This window comes from Oncorhynchus kisutch, linkage group LG1 (assembly GCF_002021735.2).
Source record: "Oncorhynchus kisutch isolate 150728-3 linkage group LG1, Okis_V2, whole genome shotgun sequence".
Lineage (NCBI taxonomy): Eukaryota > Metazoa > Chordata > Actinopteri > Salmoniformes > Salmonidae > Oncorhynchus > Oncorhynchus kisutch.
Genome location: NC_034174.2, coordinates 31,326,415 through 31,345,784, shown reverse-complemented (window position 1 = coordinate 31,345,784; position 19,370 = coordinate 31,326,415). Strand labels below are relative to the sequence as shown.

Below are 19,370 nucleotides of genomic sequence, written 5' to 3'. Positions count from 1 at the left end.
CAATATGTCCTACCCTCAGTTCCCCTCTCCCCTTCCCAGGTCCAATATGTCCTACCCTCAGTTCCCCTCTCCCCTTCCCAGGTCCAATATGTCCTACCCTCAGTTCCCCTCTCCCCTTCCCAGGTCCAATATGTCCTACCCTCAGTTCCCCTCTCCCCTTCCCAGGTCCAATATGTCCTACCCTCAGTTCCCCTCTCCCCTTCCCAGGTCCAATATGTCCTACCCTCAGTTCCCCTCTCCCCTTCCCAGGTCCAATATGTCCTACCCTCAGTTCCACTCTCCCCTTCCCAGGTCCAAAATGTCCTACCCTCAGTTCCCCTCTCCCCTTCCCAGGTCCAATATGTCCTACCCTCAGTTCCCCTCTCCCCTTCCCAGGTCCAATATGTCCTACCCTCAGTTCCCCTCTCCCCTTCCCAGGTCTAATATGTCCTACCCTCAGTTCCCCTCTCCCCTTCCCAGGTCCAATATGTCCTACCCTCAGTTCCCCTCTCCCCTTCCCAGGTCCAATATGTCCTACCCTCAGTTCCACTCTCCCCTTCCCAGGTCCAATATGTCCTACCCTCAGTTCCACTCTCCCCTTCCCAGGTCTAATATGTCCTACCCTCAGTTCCCCTCTCCCCTTCAATCCACTCTCAACCTCACCCACCCCAAATCACTCACAATATCAAATAAGTTAAAAAACAAAACAAAGAGCAATCACATCAATTAGAATCAACTGAGAGTGTGGGAGGGGGAGGGAAAATACTGTGTTGGGACTTGGAAAACATACACCGAGTATACCAAACACCTTCCTAATATTGAGTTTCACCCCCCCCCCCCTCTTAAGAAGAGCCTCATTTTGTCGGGGCATGGTCTCTAGGTGTTGAAAGCATTCCACAGGGATGCTGGCCCATGTTGACTCCAATGCGCCAAGTTGGCTGGATGTCCTTTGGGTGGTGGACCATTCTTGAACCACACAGCAGCGTTGCAGTTCTTGACACAAACCGGTGCGCCTGGCACCTACTACCATACCCCGTTCAAAGCACTCACATTTTTTGTCTTGCCCATTCACCCTCTGAATGGCACACATACACAATCTCCTCTCCATCTACACTGATTGTAGTGGATTTAACAAGTGACATCAATAAGGAATCATAGCTTCACCTGCATTCACCTGGTCAGTCTATGCCACCTAACGTTTAGTATACTCAGTGTATATTTGCCGTTTTAGATTTTACATCCTGTGCGTGTGTAAGATGTTCCTTTAACATTGTATGAACCTGTCCTCTGTCTGGCTGGCTGTTCCCGTGGTCTGTTGTAAAAGGAATCAGGGTGGCTTTGAAATAGGGGGTAGAGGAAAACCACAAACACCCCCCACCCTCCCTTTCTCTCTCCCTCCCCAAGTGCAGGTGAGGAGGGAGAGAGTGGGGAAATTGTTTGGGTCTCCACTGGTGGTTTCCATGGTGATCACCGGCAGGTGTGCATCTCCACCATCTTGCGGCACTGTTTGCACTTGACGTAGCAGCACCAGTGGAATTTACAGCTGCACCTGTCCACCACCTCCACCTCCTCTGTCTGGAAGCCCCGGCCGCAGCACATCAGCTCACAGCCGTCGATGGCCTTCGATGTCCGGTTACACTGCCGCCCGGCCGTACCCAGCATGCCTGGTGTGCGCGGGTCGTGGTCACAGAAGTCGGGGCTGGGCTCCAGGTAGACCAGGTCTTCGTCTGTGTGAGGTTTGAACTGGGAGTTCCGTGGCACCAGGACCTTGGTGGTGCCCACCTTGCGCTGCTCCACCTCTGTGGCGCCGTCAAACTTCTCCTTGATGACGTTGCCCACCTTGCGGAATGGGGGCATGGCCTTCCAGCAGGTCTTTACCTCACAGGAACCTGACACGCCATGACACTTACACTCCACACGCATGTGGCTCAGAATGGCCTGCAGGGAGACAGAAAGAATACATGTTTTATCTCCTGTTCTCTTATTTGCTGTTGAGTTTACTAGGACATATTGTTGGTTGTGATATATCATACCTTCCTCCCAGCCTCGTTGTTGTGTCTTTGCTGTTGAGTTTACTAGGACATATTGTTGGTTGTGATATATCATACCTTCCTCCCAGCCTCGTTGTTGTGTCTTTGCTGTTGAGTTTACTAGGACATATTGTTGGTTGTGATATATCATACCTTCCTCCCAGCCTCGTTGTTGTGTCTTTGCTGTTGAGTTTACTAAGACATATTGTTGGTTGTGATATATCATACCTTCCTCCCAGCCTCGTTGTTGTGTCTTTGCTGTTGAGTTTACTAGGACATATTGTTGGTTGTGATATATCATACCTTCCTCCCAGCCTCGTTGTTGTGTCTTTGCTGTTGAGTTTACTAGGACATATTGTTGGTTGTGATATATCATACCTTCCTCCCAGCCTCGTTGTTGTGTCTTTGCTGTTGAGTTTACTAGGACATATTGTTGGTTGTGATATATCATACCTTCCTCCCAGCCTCGTTGTTGTGTCTTTGCTGTTGAGTTTACTAAGACATATTGTTGGTTGTGATATATCATACCTTCCTCCCAGCCTCGTTGTTGTGTCTTTGCTGTTGAGTTTACTAGGACATATTGTTGGTTGTGATATATCATACCTTCCTCCCAGCCTCGTTGTTGTGTCTTTGCTGTTGAGTTTACTAAGACATATTGTTGGTTGTGATATATCATACCTTCCTCCCAGCCTCGTTGTTGTGTCTTTGCTGTTGAGTTTACTAGGACATATTGTTGGTTGTGATATATCATACCTTCCTCCCAGCCTCGTTGTTGTGTCTTTGCTGTTGAGTTTACTAGGACATATTGTTGGTTGTGATATATCATACCTTCCTCCCAGCCTCGTTGTTGTGTCTTTGCTGTTGAGTTTACTAGGACATATTGTTGGTTGTGATATATCATACCTTCCTCCCAGCCTCGTTGTTGTGTCTTTGCTGTTGAGTTTACTAAGACATATTGTTGGTTGTGATATATCATACCTTCCTCCCAGCCTCGTTGTTGTGTCTTTGCTGTTGAGTTTACTAGGACATATTGTTGGTTGTGATATATCATACCTTCCTCCCAGCCTCGTTGTTGTGTCTTTGCTGTTGAGTTTACTAAGACATATTGTTGGTTGTGATATATCATACCTTCCTCCCAGCCTCGTTGTTGTGTCTTTGCTGTTGAGTTTACTAGGACATATTGTTGGTTGTGATATATCATACCTTCCTCCCAGCCTCGTTGTTGTGTCTTTGCTGTTGAGTTTACTAGGACATATTGTTGGTTGTGATATATCATACCTTCCTCCCAGCCTCGTTGTTGTGTCTTTGCTGTTGAGTTTACTAGGACATATTGTTGGTTGTGATATATCATACCTTCCTCCCAGCCTCGTTGTTGTGTCTTTGCTGTTGAGTTTACTAGGACATATTTTTGGTTGTGATATATCATACCTTCCTCCCAGCCTCGTTGTTGTGTCTTTGCTGTTGACTTTACTAGGACATATTGTTGGTTGTGATATATCATACCTTCCTCCCAGCCTCATTGTTGTGTCTTTGCTGTTGAGTTTACTAGGACATATTGTTGGTTGTGATATATCATACCTTCCTCCCAGCCTCGTTGTTGTGTAGGTTCATGAGTGCTTTGCTGGGGGACTGTCCTTTACTCCTCTCCCTTACGTCAATGAAGGACTGAGAGAAGGCCACTCCGTATGCTATGTTATCACTACAGCCTGACCACTGGAACCCTGGAGGAAGGGAGAGAGACGGAGAGAGGGGGAGAGACACGGAGAGATAGTGAGAGAGACGGAGAGAGACACAGAGAGAGAGACACAGACACAGAGAAAGAGAGACAGGGAGAGAGACTCGGACAGAGAGAGACAGAGAGAGACAGAGAGAGAGTGTTAGCAGTCAAACATCTGAGATGTGTGTGTGTGTGTGTGTGTGTGCGTGTGTGTGTCCTACCCTCCGGACTGACTCCATGGACGGTGCGGTCGCAGCCACATTTCTCCAGCTCTCCGCTGCTACAGGCTCGGGTCACAGCAAACGCCACACTGGCTGCTGAGATGGCATACACAAAGGCTGCCTCCCGAGTGCCTGTCACAAATACACAGGCAGACAATAAATACACAACTACATTCATCACAGATCAGGCAGTAAGTTTTTATCTTCAGATATAAAACTATATTTATTGTAAGATAAGTTACTGATACTGAGGCGTACCCTGTGTGACGACCCTGCCGAAGACAGGCATGGTTTCCAGTGTGGAGCAGTTCCATCGGCGGTTCCGGAACTGAAACTGACACTCGTCTATGGCTAGCTGAGCCCCACGCCGCACAGCATCCATCACCTCCACACTGCGCTTACAGATCTGCACCTGGTTAGAATAACGATCATTATTACAGATCTGTATCTGGTTAGAATAATGATCATTACATTACAGATCTGCTCCTGGTTAGAATAATGATCATTATACTACAGATCTGTATCTGGTTAGAATAATGATCATTACATTACAGATCTGCTCCTGGTTAGAATAATGATCATTACATTACATATCTGCTCCTGGTTAGAATAATGATCATTACATTACAGATCTGCTCCTGGTTAGAATAATGATCATTACATTACATATCTGCTCCTGGTTAGAATAACGATCATTACATTACAGATCTGCTCCTGGTTAAAGAGAATGCTAAATGACTATGACTTGTATCTTGAATTCAAAGACTTGGACATAAACTTCTATAACTTATGTACCATCTTGTCATACCCTGCCAACCTTACAAACCTGAAAATATGACCACAGTTTGTCATGGTAGATGTGTACCTGTCTCTGGATAAGTCCCCGCAGGCGTTCACATGTCTCCTCATCACTGATACTGCCAACCGAAGACAGTTTAGCCAGGTACCTTACAGAGACACAGAGAAGGGGGGAGAATTGATATGAAATATTCCCTCCAATTACTGAGATGATATAAAAGTGTCCATAGACAGACACAGATGCCTCAGCATGGGCTATGTATAGGTTTAGTTCTACAGCCTGATAGGGAGAAGTTTGGCGGCGAGAATTTGGCTCCCATGACGTTGTGGGAACGTTTTGGTCATCATGTTGAGAGGAGGGAAAGAGGTTTATCATCCACACCACCTCCAGGACACACAGGTCACTCCTCTCTCCTTCAGGCCCATATCTCTTTGGCTAAAAGCACCTTACAGAAATAGGCCCATTTCATACGCTCATCACAGACACACTCTTCACCAGAACTTCCCACAGAGGGGCTGTCTGAGCCTTGTCTGTGGCCCTCCCTCTCTCTCTCTTTCTCTGTCCCTCACCTTACTCTCCTCCTGCTCTCCCTCACCTTGCCCTTCTCCTCCTCTCTCTCTGTCAGTCTCTCTGTCCTTCTCTCCCTCCTATGTTGACAGGGTATCATTAGGTAAGGTTGATTGGGGTCTCTCCCAGGGCTGATAGTCCACACACCTCCTTCTAGCCTTCCACCCTCACCACCCTTCCTCTACAGCCCAGATAACCTCTTTCTTTCCCTCTCCCCATCTCTCTCTGTCTCTGTCTCTCCTTCTCTCCCAGTCACCTCCCCTCGTCAATGGTCAGATAACCAGGACCGTGACCACTCGACCACACCCTCCCTCCGACAGTCTTGTCTACACTCACTTACTCTCCTCTCTCTCTCTCCCCCCATTTCCCTCTCCTCTCTCTCTCTGACTGAGACTGCTCCAATCCTCTCCTCAGTCTGTCTGACAACAGCAACCAATCACCTTCTATTCATGAAGTGGTACAGGATCAGTTCACAACCAACTCTCTACACCAACAGAGAAGATGGTATATACTAAACAAATGATTGAACATGTAGAATCACGTTTCTCTCCAGTTTTGTCATGTACCTGAGAATAATGTCTGCATCATTCTCTTCGTGTTAAAGTTAATCAGTTAAAAAATTATCTTCCCTCAATTTGTACATACCATTCTTCCTTCAATAAAAGACATTGACGTTCCTCTACAGCTATACAACAATAAGACCCTCAACCTTGATCTGTGTGCTCTGTATGTCTGGGTCTACAGTCTCCACACATCCAGCTGTGAAACCTCTTCTGAACACTGGAGAATCATTGTCTGGCTGTACTGCAGCTAGTGAGACACAGCATCTCTCCCAACACATAAACCTGTCATCCTCAGCATTCAATACCTTTACACACACACACACACACACACACACACACACACACACACACACACAGATGAAAGTACTCATAAAGCACCAGTTGCTGTTGCTGGCATGCCACTGGCCCAGCCCTGACCCTGGAAACATTTAATAAACTTTGGATAACCCACATGAGAAAACGACAGATAAGCTCTACGAAGCTGATGTTCTGGCTGTATATTTGTGAGACGGTGCTACATGGGAAAAGACTAGCCCAGACATTTGGGGAGTGTGTGTTAGTGTGTATGTAATACTTATCAAGAGCGACTTACAGGAGCAATTTAGGTTAAGTGCCTTGCTCAAGGGCACATTGACAGATTTTTCTTCAGTTACTGGCCCACCGCACTTAACAGCTAGGCTACCTGCTAGGCTACCTGCTAGGCTACCTGCTAGGCTACCTGCTAGGCTACCTGCTAGGCTACCTGCTAGGCTACCTGCTAGGCTACCTGCTAGGCTACCTGCTAGGCTACCTGCTAGGCTACCTGCTAGGCTACCTGCTAGGCTACCTGACGCAGTCCTTTCCATCTTCATCCATTCATTCGGTTGTGTCAGGCAGGGTGGGGTAAATTGAGCCCTTTTTTACATTCAGCGTCACTCCATCAAGGGAAATGTATTATTTATTTACCATTTAGCAGATGCTCTTATCCAGAGTTTATTTTAATTTTATTTTACCTTTATTTAACGAGGCAAGTCAGTTAAGAACAAATTCTTATTTTCAATGACGGCCTAGGAACAGTGGGTTAACTGCCTTGTTCAGGGGCAGAACGACAGATTTGTACCTTGTCAGTTCGGGGGTTTGAACATGAAACCTTCGGGTTACTAGTCCAACGCTCTAACCACTAGGCTACCCTGCCGCCCCAAGAGTGACTAGGGTTAAGTACCTTGCTCAAGGGCACATTGACAGATTTTTCACCTAGTCAGCTGGGGGATTCAAACCAGCGACCGTTCAGTTACTGGCCCTTACTTAACTGCTAGGCTACCTGCCGCCCTAACAAAGATATCTATATATATTTCACCTAACAAACACTTTTAACATAGGCCCTGTTGTTACCTCATATCCCAGCGATAATGCCTTGCATTACGCCTGGGAAGAACAACACTTCAATTCGCTCAAATTACCATTGGCTCAACATACCCCATGGCCATTGGCCCATTACCCCAAGGCAAACATTTTGACTATATTAGCCCACCCAGTTACAAGGATGCACTTTCATGCTGGGTTTAGGACCTCCAATTGAAGCTTATAGAGACCCCAACTGAGGTATATAACAATAGAACAATCTTAAAATGATCTACTTGGTTTAGATACAAACATCAGGAAACCTCAAACAATAAATTAATTAGACTTTGTGAAAATCTGTTTTCTGGACCTAACTTGTTTATCACTTTTTCCATGTGGTTTCTTCATTCACAGACCCCATGAAATGATGACCTCTTCCTAAACATTTGGTAAAAATGTACATTTTGTGTATGGTTTCCTAGAAACAATCCCGCTCTCCCCCACCCCCTATTTCCCAAGCCAGGGGTACCAAAACAACACAGAGAGACGTTTCCTAGAGCCATCCTCCTCCTACTTACAGCAGAATACCTCGACCTCTCTCTTTCCACTGTTTCCTCTCCCTCCCCTTCTTCCTCTCTCTTTCCACTGTTTCCTCTCCCTCCCCTTCTTCCTCTCTCTTTCCACTGTTTCCTCTCCCTCCCCTTCTTCCTCTCTCTTTCCACTGTTTCCTCTCCCTCCCCTTCTTCCTCTCTCTTTCCACTGTTTCCTCTCCCTCCCCTTCTTCCTCTCTCTTTCCACTGTTTCCTCTCCCTCCACTTCTTCCTCTCTCTTTCCACTGTTTCCTCTCCCTCCCCTTCTTCCTCTCTATTTCCACTGTTTCCTCTCCCTCCCCTTCTTCCTCTCTACCACACACTCCTCTCTCTATCTTCTTCTTCCTCTCTCTACCACACAATCCTCTCTCTATCTTCTTCTTCCTCTCTCTACCACACACTCCTCTCTCTATCTTCTTCTTCCTTTCTCTACCACACACTCCTCTCTCTATCGTCTTCTTCCTCTCTCTACCACACACTCCTCTCTCTATCTTCTTCCTCTCTCTACCACACACTACTCTCTCTATCTTCTTCCTCTCTCTACCACACACTCCTCTCTCTATCTTCTTCCTCTCTCTACCACACACTCCTCTCTCTATCTTCTTCTTCCTTTCTCTACCACACACTCCTCTCTCTATCTTCTTCTTCCTTTCTCTACCACACACTCCTCTCTCTATTCTCTTCTTCCTCTCTCTACCACACACTCCTCTCTCTATCTTCTTCCTCTCTCTACCACACACTCCTCTCTCTATCTTCTTCCTCTCTCTACCACACACTCCTCTCTCTATCTTCTTCCTCTCTCTACCACACACTCCTCTCTCTATCTTCTTCTTCCTCTCTCTACCACACACTCTTCTCTCTATCTTCTTCCTCTCTCTACCACACACTCCTCTCTCTATCTTATTCCTCTCTCTACCACACACTCCTCTCTCTATCTTCTTCCTCTCTCTACCACACACTCCTCTCTCTATCTTCTTCCTCTCTCTACCACACACTCCTCTCTCTATCTTCTTCCTCTCTCTACCACACACTCCTCTCTCTATCTTCTTCCTCTCTCTACCACACACTCCTCTCTCTATCTTCTTCCTCTCTCTACCACACACTCCTCTCTCTATCTTCTTCTTCCTTTCTCTACCACACACTCCTCTCTCTATCTTCTTCCTCTCTCTACCACACACTCCTCTCTCTACCACACACTCCTCTCTCTACCACACACTCCTCTCTCTACCTCCACTCATTACTTTCCACCCCATTCCCTTCCTTTATATTTAATGTCCTTTAAATTTGTCTCAGTACTTGCTCTCAGTACTCCACAAACTCTCTCTCTCTCTCTCTCTCTCTCTAGGAGGAAAAGTCAGTGGGTTCGTGGGAGTATTCACCTGGAGTGTGGTGTGTTCGCCAGCTACTGTGTGTTTGTGTTGCATTAGGCATCGCAGTCCTCACAACACCGCTGCTTCCAACAGGCTTAGCCCTGCACAACTTAGCACGCAACCACTCCACTACAGCCCTACCACTGCTGTCTGAGAGACAGAGACAGACAGCAACCACTCCACTACAGCCCTACCACTACTGTCTGAGAGACAGAGACAGAGACAGAGACAGACAGCAACCACTCCACTACAGTCCTACCACTACTGTCTGAGAGACAGAGACAGACAGCAACCACTCGACTACAGCCCTACCACTACTGTCTGAGAGACAGAGACAGACAGCAACCACTCCACTACAGTCCTACCACTACTGTCTGAGAGACAGAGACAGACAGCAACCACTCCACTACAGCCCTACCACTACTGTCTGAGAGACAGAGAGGGAGACAGACAGCAACCACTCCACTACAGCCCTACCACTACTGTCTGAGAGACAGAGACAGACAGCAACCACTCCACTATAGCCCTACCACTACTGTCTGAGAGACAGAGACAGACAGCAACCACTCCACTACAGCCCTACCACTACTGTCTGAGAGACAGAGACAGACAGCAACCACTCCACTATAGCCCTACCACTACTGTCTGAGAGACAGAGATAGAGACAGACAGCAACCACTCCACTACAGCCCTACCACTACTGTCTGAGAGACAGAGACAGACAGCAACCACTCCACTACAGCCCTACCACTACTGTCTGAGAGACAGAGACAGACAGCAACCACTCCACTACAGCCCTACCACTACTGTCTGAGAGACAGAGACAGACAGCAACCACTTCACTACAGCCCTACCACTACTGACTGAGAGACAGAGACAGAGACAGACAGCAACCACTCCACTACAGCCCTACCACTACTGTCTGAGAGACAGAGACAGAGACAGACAGCAACAACTCCACTACAGCCCTACCACTACTGACTGAGAGACAGAGACAGACAGCAACCACTCCACTATAGCCCTACCACTACTGTCTGAGAGACAGAGACAGACAGCAACAACTCCACTACAGCCCTACCACTATGGTCTCAGAGACAGAGACAGACAGCAACCACTCCACGACAGCCCTACCACTACTGTCTGAGAGACAGAGACAGACAGCAACCACTCCACTACAGCCCTACCACTACTGTCTGAGAGAGAGAGAAAGAGACAGCAACCACTCCACTACAGCCCTACCACTACTGTCTGAGAGACAGAGACAGAGACAGACAGCAACCACTCCACTACTGTCTGAGAGACAGAGACAGAGACAGATAGCAACCACTCCACTACAGCCCTACCACTACTGTCTGAGAGACAGAGACAGACAGCAACCACTCCACTACAGCCCTACCACTACTGTCTGAGAGACAGAGACAGAGACAGACAGCAACCACTCCACTACAGCCCTACCACTACTGTCTGAGAGACAGAGACAGACAGCAACCACTCCACTACAGCCCGACCACTACTGTCTGAGAGACAGAGACAGAGACAGACAGCAACCACTCCACTACAGCCCTACCACTACTGTCTGAGAGACAGAGACAGACAGCAACCACTCCACTACAGCCCTACCACTACTGACTGAGAGACAGAGACAGACAGCAACCACTCCACTACAGCCCTACCACTACTGACTGAGAGACAGAGACAGACAGCAACCACTCCACCACAGCCCTACCACTACTGTCTGAGAGACAGAGACAGACAGCAACCACTCCACTACAGCCCTACCACTACTGACTGAGAGACAGAGACAGACAGCAACCACTCCACTACAGCCCTACCACTACTGTCTGAGAGACAGAGACAGAGACAGACAGCAACCACTCCACTACAGCCCTACCACTACTGACTGAGAGACAGAGACAGACAGCAACCACTCCACTACAGCCCTACCACTACTGTCTGAGAGAGAGAGACAGACAGCAACCACTCCACTACAGCCCTACCACTACTGACTGAGAGACAGAGACAGACAGGAACCACTCCACTACAGCCCAACCACTACTGACTGAGAGACAGAGACAGACAGCAACCACTGCAGTTCTACAGTGAGAGAGCGTGAGAGAGAGATTGGGAGCTTGGAGTGGAGACCGAGAGAAAGGAAGAGAGATAGATAGGAGAGAGAACATCCTTGGCTAAGCAAGTGTGATGCTCTAACGATGCCACGCTGTACACCATATATCTATGATAGATAGGTCTGTATCAACTCCCCCTTCCTCTGAGGACTGATCAACCTCTAGATGTATCTCTACTCACACAGAGGAGGATCTCACAGAGACCAGCTCTCACACGCTCTTACAGACAGCTCTCTCTGTCTCTGTCTCTCCCAGGGTATTTATACCAGTTGATTAAACTTTCCTCTGCTGAGTACACATGAGAGGTAAACAGGTGGAGGTTTATATAGGAGCTTAGGGAGCTCCTCACAGAAACACGTGCTGTTCATCTGTGTTCACTGCAACAGCTACTTCTATACTATAGTAACTTATCATTGCTTCACATGCACATGGTGCACTTAATGTAAAATGTTGTCCCTGGTCTGAACAGAGGCCAGGCACAACAACACTCTCACCACACAGCTAGTGGAGGACACAGCTAGTGGAAGACAAAGTTAAGCCAGCCAACAGGACAACCACAGACATTCTGGAAGCATGATTGGGAAAGTAAGTGGAAAGGTTTGTGGCAAGGCACAAGTGCACATACTCAAACACGCACGCACGCACGCACGCACGCACGCACGCACGCACGCACGCACGCACGCACGCACGCACGCACGCACGCACGCACGCACGCACGCACGCACGCACGCACGCACGCACACACACACACACACACACACACACACACACACACACACACACACACACACACACACACACACACACACACACACACACACACACACACACACACACACACACACACGCACACACACCAGTCCTAGTTTGCAATCTTTGGATTCCTTCATACTGTGGTATGCCACAGCACAATAATGACCCTAGATATATGGCCATATAGAATAGATTGAATCGTACCTATGTTGCTGCATCGCGGCTGACCCTGGCTGGCTACCAATCCCTCTGTGTGTGTGTGTGTGTCTGTGTGTTTCTCGTGGGGTTGGGTTAAAAGCAAAATATGAATTTCCATGATCTGAACAAAAATGGACAATAAAGTATTAGTCTTGTCTAGAAAACTGCAGGCCCTTGTATATGAGAGCAGCACGGATGACTCTGCACCTCCACTCACCAAGGTAGTATGATGACCTGGGATACCCTCTGCTGGACAGCAGTCAGAGAAGGAGACACACCTGCAACACCCAGTCTGGCCTGCAGAGGGCAGCCTGATCTCAGCCTCCCCTCAGGAGTCTCCTCTCAGCAGTGTCCCCTGAGGAGTCTCCCCTCAGCAGTGTCCCCTGAGGAGTCTCCCCTGAGGGGTCTCTTAGACTTGGACAATGTCACATAATTCCATGGTAGCCATGTTAGTGTTTTCCAGGCAATGTTCTGTAAGGACTGACTCTGACAGCATCAAACTCACAGTCTGCACCTGACAGCAAATGTGTTACATCAGAAACGTATGTAAAGCATTTTAAGGAAAGGGGCAAAGAATGATACATTTGACAAGCATTAATTTAGAGCCTGATTGTCAGTAGAGTATAGAGGTGCATCTCAATAGTGTGGTGGTTTCCTATCCTCATCTCCTTTCCTCCAGTTTGAGTGAAAATGAAATAACTGGTTCTGGTTGGCTTATTTCATGTTGGGTTCACTTTTATCATGTTATTAGAGTAGATAGGAGAGGAGAGGACGCTGATTCAGACTATTGAGATGTACTCCATAAGAATCTATGAGAATCTGGGCAGCTGTGGTGCTATACTACAATACAGCAAACATTTTATATACAGCAAGGACATATTTCAAGAGTAATTGTAAAGACCATGATAACAATCTCAGCAATATGATGCAGATGAGGAGGAAAAGGTCAAGGAAAAGGAAAGGAAGGAGTGAAGGAGATAGAAGTGTGATACTGTTGATTTATTGAATGTAATTTGTGTACAAATCATTAGGAACACCTTCCTAATGTTGAGGCATGGATTCAATAAGGTATGGAACACCTTCCTAATGTTGAGGCATGGATTCAATCAGGTATGGAACACCTTCCTAATGTTGAGGCATGGATTCAATCAGGTATGGAGCACCTTCCTGATGTTGAGGCATGGATTCAATCAGGTATGGAACACCTTCCTGATGTTGAGGCATGGATTATATCAGGTATGGAACACCTTCCTAATGTTGAGGCATGGATTCAATCAGGTATGGAACACCTTCCTGATGTTGAGGCATGGATTCAATCAGGTATGGAACACCTTCCTAATGTTGAGGCATGGATTCAATCAGGTATGGAACACCTTCCTGATGTTGAGGCATGGATTCAGTCAGGTATGGAACACCTTCCTGATGTTGAGGCATGGATTCAATCAGGTATGGAACACCTTCCTGATGTTGAGGCATGGATTCAATCAGGTATGGAACACCTTCCTAATGTTGAGGCATGGATTCAATCAGGTATGGAACACCTTCCTGATGTTGAGGCATGGATTCAAGAAGGTATGGAACACCTTCCTAATGTTGAGGCATGGATTCAATAAGGTATGGAACACCTTCCTAATGTTGAGGCATGGATTCAATCAGGTATGGAACACCTTCCTAATGTTGAGGCATGGATTCAATCAGGTATGGAACACCTTCCTAATGTTGAGGCATGGATTCAATAAGGTATGGAACACCTTCCTAATGTTGAGGCATGGATTCAATAAGGTATGGAACACCTTCCTGATGTTGAGGCATGGACTCAATAAGGTATGGAACACCTTCCTAATGTTGAGGCATGGATTCAATAAGGTATGGAACACCTTCCTAATGTTGAGGCATGGATTCAATCAGGTAAGGAACACCTTCCTAATGTTGAGGCATGGATTCAATCAGGTATGGAAAGCCTTCCACAGGGAGGCTGGCCCATGTTGAGGCATGGATTCAATCAGGTATGGAAAGCCTTCCTAATGTTGAGGCATGGATTCAATAAGGTATGGAACACCTTCCTAATGTTGAGGCATGGATTCAATAAGGTATGGAACACCTTCCTAATGTTGAGGCATGGATTCAATAAGGTATGGAACACCTTCCTAATGTTGAGGCATGGATTCAATAAGGTATGGAAAGCCTTCCACAGGGAGGCTGGCCCATGTTGAGGCATGGATTCAATAAGGTATGGAACACCTTCCTAATGTTGAGGCATGGATTCAATCAGGTATGTAACACCTTCCTAATGTTTAGGCATGGATTCAATAAGGTATGGAACACCTTCCTAATGTTGAGGCATGGATACAATAAGGTGTGGAACACCTTCCTAATGTTGAGGCATGGATTCAATCAGGTATGGAACACCTTCCTAATGTTGAGGCATGGATTCAATCAGGTATGGAACACCTTCCTGATGTTGAGGCATGGACTCAATAAGGTATGGAACACCTTCCTAATGTTGAGGCATGGACTCAATAAGGTATGGAACACCTTCCTAATGTTGAGGCATGGATTCAATAAGGTATGGAACACCTTCCTAATGTTGAGGCATGGATTCAATCAGGTATGGAACACCTTCCTAATGTTGAGGCATGGATTCAATCAAGTATGGAACACCTTCCTAATGTTGAGGCATGGATTCAATCAGGTATGGAACACCTTCCTGATGTTGAGGCATGGACTCAATAAGGTATGGAACACCTTCCTAATGTTGAGGCATGGATTCAATCAGGTATGGAACACCTTCCTGATGTTGAGGCATGGATTCAATCAGGTATGGAACACCTTCCTAATGTTGAGGCATGGATTCAATCAGGTATGGAACACCTTCCTGATGTTGAGGCATGGATTCAAGAAGGTATGGAACACCTTCCTAATGTTGAGGCATGGATTCAATAAGGTATGGAACACCTTCCTAATGTTGAGGCATGGATTCAATCAGGTATGGAACACCTTCCTAATGTTGAGGCATGGATTCAATCAGGTATGGAACACCTTCCTAATGTTGAGGCATGGATTCAATCAGGTATGGAACACCTTCCTAATGTTGAGGCATGGATTCAATAAGGTATGGAACACCTTCCTGATGTTGAGGCATGGACTCAATAAGGTATGGAACACCTTCCTAATGTTGAGGCATGGATTCAATAAGGTATGGAACACCTTCCTAATGTTGAGGCATGGATTCAATCAGGTAAGGAACACCTTCCTAATGTTGAGGCATGGATTCAATCAGGTATGGAAAGCCTTCCACAGGGAGGCTGGCCCATGTTGAGGCATGGATTCAATCAGGTATGGAAAGCCTTCCACAGGGAGGCTGGCCCATGTTGAGGCATGGATTCAATAAGGTATGGAACACCTTCCTAATGTTGAGGCATGGATTCAATAAGGTATGGAACACCTTCCTAATGTTGAGGCATGGATTCAATAAGGTATGGAACACCTTCCTAATGTTGAGGCATGGATTCAATAAGGTATGGAAAGCCTTCCACAGGGAGGCTGGCCCATGTTGAGGCATGGATTCAATAAGGTATGGAACACCTTCCTAATGTTGAGGCATGGATTCAATCAGGTATGTAACACCTTCCTAATGTTTAGGCATGGATTCAATAAGGTATGGAACACCTTCCTAATGTTGAGGCATGGATTCAATCAGGTATGGAACACCTTCCTAATGTTGAGGCATGGATTCAATAAGGTATGGAACACCTTCCTAATGTTGAGGCATGGATTCAATAAGGTATGGAACACCTTCCTGATGTTGAGGCATGGACTCAATAAGGTATGGAACACCTTCCTAATGTTGAGGCATGGATTCAATAAGGTATGGAACACCTTCCTAATGTTGAGGCATGGATTCAATCAGGTAAGGAACACCTTCCTAATGTTGAGGCATGGATTCAATCAGGTATGGAAAGCCTTCCACAGGGAGGCTGGCCCATGTTGAGGCATGGATTCAATCAGGTATGGAAAGCCTTCCTAATGTTGAGGCATGGATTCAATAAGGTATGGAACACCTTCCTAATGTTGAGGCATGGATTCAATAAGGTATGGAACACCTTCCTAATGTTGAGGCATGGATTCAATAAGGTATGGAACACCTTCCTAATGTTGAGGCATGGATTCAATAAGGTATGGAAAGCCTTCCACAGGGAGGCTGGCCCATGTTGAGGCATGGATTCAATAAGGTATGGAACACCTTCCTAATGTTGAGGCATGGATTCAATCAGGTATGTAACACCTTCCTAATGTTTAGGCATGGATTCAATAAGGTATGGAACACCTTCCTAATGTTGAGGCATGGATACAATAAGGTATGGAACACCTTCCTAATGTTGAGGCATGGATTCAATCAGGTATGGAACACCTTCCTAATGTTGAGGCATGGATTCAATCAGGTATGGAACACCTTCCTGATGTTGAGGCATGGACTCAATAAGGTATGGAACACCTTCCTAATGTTGAGGCATGGACTCAATAAGGTATGGAACACCTTCCTAATGTTGAGGCATGGATTCAATAAGGTATGGAACACCTTCCTAATGTTGAGGCATGGATTCAATCAGGTATGGAACACCTTCCTAATGTTGAGGCATGGATTCAATCAAGTATGGAACACCTTCCTAATGTTGAGGCATGGATTCAATCAGGTATGGAACACCTTCCTGATGTTGAGGCATGGACTCAATAAGGTATGGAACACCTTCCTAATGTTGAGGCATGGATTCAATCAGGTATGGGACACCTTCCTGATGTTGAGGCATGGATTCAATCAGGTATGGAACACCTTCCTAATGTTGAGGCATGGATTCAATCAGGTATGGAACACCTTCCTGATGTTGAGGCATGGATTCAAGAAGGTATGGAACACCTTCCTAATGTTGAGGCATGGATTCAATAAGGTATGGAACACCTTCCTAATGTTGAGGCATGGATTCAATCAGGTATGGAACACCTTCCTAATGTTGAGGCATGGATTCAATCAGGTATGGAACACCTTCCTAATGTTGAGGCATGGATTCAATAAGGTATGGAACACCTTCCTAATGTTGAGGCATGGATTCAATAAGGTATGGAACACCTTCCTGATGTTGAGGCATGGACTCAATAAGGTATGGAACACCTTCCTAATGTTGAGGCATGGATTCAATAAGGTATGGAACACCTTCCTAATGTTGAGGCATGGATTCAATCAGGTAAGGAACACCTTCCTAATGTTGAGGCATGGATTCAATCAGGTATGGAAAGCCTTCCACAGGGAGGCTGGCCCATGTTGAGGCATGGATTCAATCAGGTATGGAAAGCCTTCCACAGGGAGGCTGGCCCATGTTGAGGCATGGATTCAATAAGGTATGGAACACCTTCCTAATGTTGAGGCATGGATTCAATAAGGTATGGAACACCTTCCTAATGTTGAGGCATGGATTCAATAAGGTATGGAACACCTTCCTAATGTTGAGGCATGGATTCAATAAGGTATGGAACACCTTCCTAATGTTGAGGCATGGATTCAATCAGGTATGTAACACCTTCCTAATGTTTAGGCATGGATTCAATAAGGTATGGAACACCTTCCTAATGTTGAGGCATGGATTCAATCAGGTATGGAACACCTTCCTAATGTTGAGGCATGGATTCAATCAGGTATGGAACACCTTCCTGATGTTGAGGCATGGACTCAATAAGGTATGGAACACCTTCCTAATGTTGAGGCATGGATTCAATAAGGTATGGAACACCTTCCTGATGTTGAGGCATGGACTCAATAAGGTATGGAACACCTTCCTAATGTTGAGGCATGGATTCAATAAGGTATGGAACACCTTCCTAATGTTGAGGCATGGATTCAATCAGGTAAGGAACACCTTCCTAATGTTGAGGCATGGATTCAATCAGGTATGGAAAGCCTTCCACAGGGAGGCTGGCCCATGTTGAGGCATGGATTCAATCAGGTATGGAAAGCCTTCCTAATGTTGAGGCATGGATTCAATAAGGTATGGAACACCTTCCTAATGTTGAGGCATGGATTCAATAAGGTATGGAACACCTTCCTAATGTTGAGGCATGGATTCAATAAGGTATGGAACACCTTCCTAATGTTGAGGCATGGATTCAATAAGGTATGGAAAGCCTTCCACAGGGAGGCTGGCCCATGTTGAGGCATGGATTCAATAAGGTATGGAACACCTTCCTAATGTTGAGGCATGGATTCAATCAGGTATGTAACACCTTCCTAATGTTTAGGCATGGATTCAATAAGGTATGGAACACCTTCCTAATGTTGAGGCATGGATACAATAAGGTATGGAACACCTTCCTAATGTTGAGGCATGGATTCAATCAGGTATGGAACACCTTCCTAATGTTGAGGCATGGATTCAATCAGGTATGGAACACCTTCCTGATGTTGAGGCATGGACTCAATAAGGTATGGAACACCTTCCTAATGTTGAGGCATGGACTCAATAAGGTATGGAACACCTTCCTAATGTTGAGGCATGGATTCAATAAGGTATGGAACACCTTCCTAATGTTGAGGCATGGATTCAATCAGGTATGGAACACCTTCCTAATGTTGAGGCATGGATTCAATCAAGTATGGAACACCTTCCTAATGTTGAGGCATGGATTCAATCAGGTATGGAACACCTTCCTGATGTTGAGGCATGGACTCAATAAGGTATGGAACACCTTCCTAATGTTGAGGCATGGATTCAATCAGGTATGGGACACCTTCCTGATGTTGAGGCATGGATTCAATCAGGTATGGAACACCTTCCTAATGTTGAGGCATGGATTCAATCAGGTATGGAACACCTTCCTGATGTTGAGGCATGGATTCAAGAAGGTATGGAACACCTTCCTAATGTTGAGGCATGGATTCAATAAGGTATGGAACACCTTCCTAATGTTGAGGCATGGATTCAATCAGGTATGGAACACCTTCCTAATGTTGAGGCATGGATTCAATCAGGTATGGAACACCTTCCTAATGTTGAGGCATGGATTCAATAAGGTATGGAACACCTTCCTAATGTTGAGGCATGGATTCAATAAGGTATGGAACACCTTCCTGATGTTGAGGCATGGACT

The 19,370-nt window shown here is 46.2% G+C and overlaps 1 protein-coding gene across 1 annotated transcript in view; it reads right to left on the bottom strand.

The window, feature by feature from the left end:
• Positions 1 to 1,103: 1,103 nt before the first annotated feature.
• LOC109888099 (protein Wnt-4a) overlaps positions 1,104 to 19,370 on the bottom strand; it is a 35,054-nt gene continuing 16,787 nt past the window's right edge. Inside the window, exons 2-6 of the mRNA XM_031817464.1 lie at positions 4,813 to 4,894; positions 4,206 to 4,359; positions 3,948 to 4,079; positions 3,588 to 3,730; positions 1,104 to 1,917 (exon numbers count right to left, since the gene is read on the bottom strand). Coding sequence (XP_031673324.1) covers positions 1,447 to 1,917; positions 3,588 to 3,730; positions 3,948 to 4,079; positions 4,206 to 4,359; positions 4,813 to 4,894 — 982 coding nt within the window. The 3' untranslated portion in view covers positions 1,104 to 1,446. The remainder of the gene's footprint in view (positions 1,918 to 3,587; positions 3,731 to 3,947; positions 4,080 to 4,205; positions 4,360 to 4,812; positions 4,895 to 19,370) is intronic.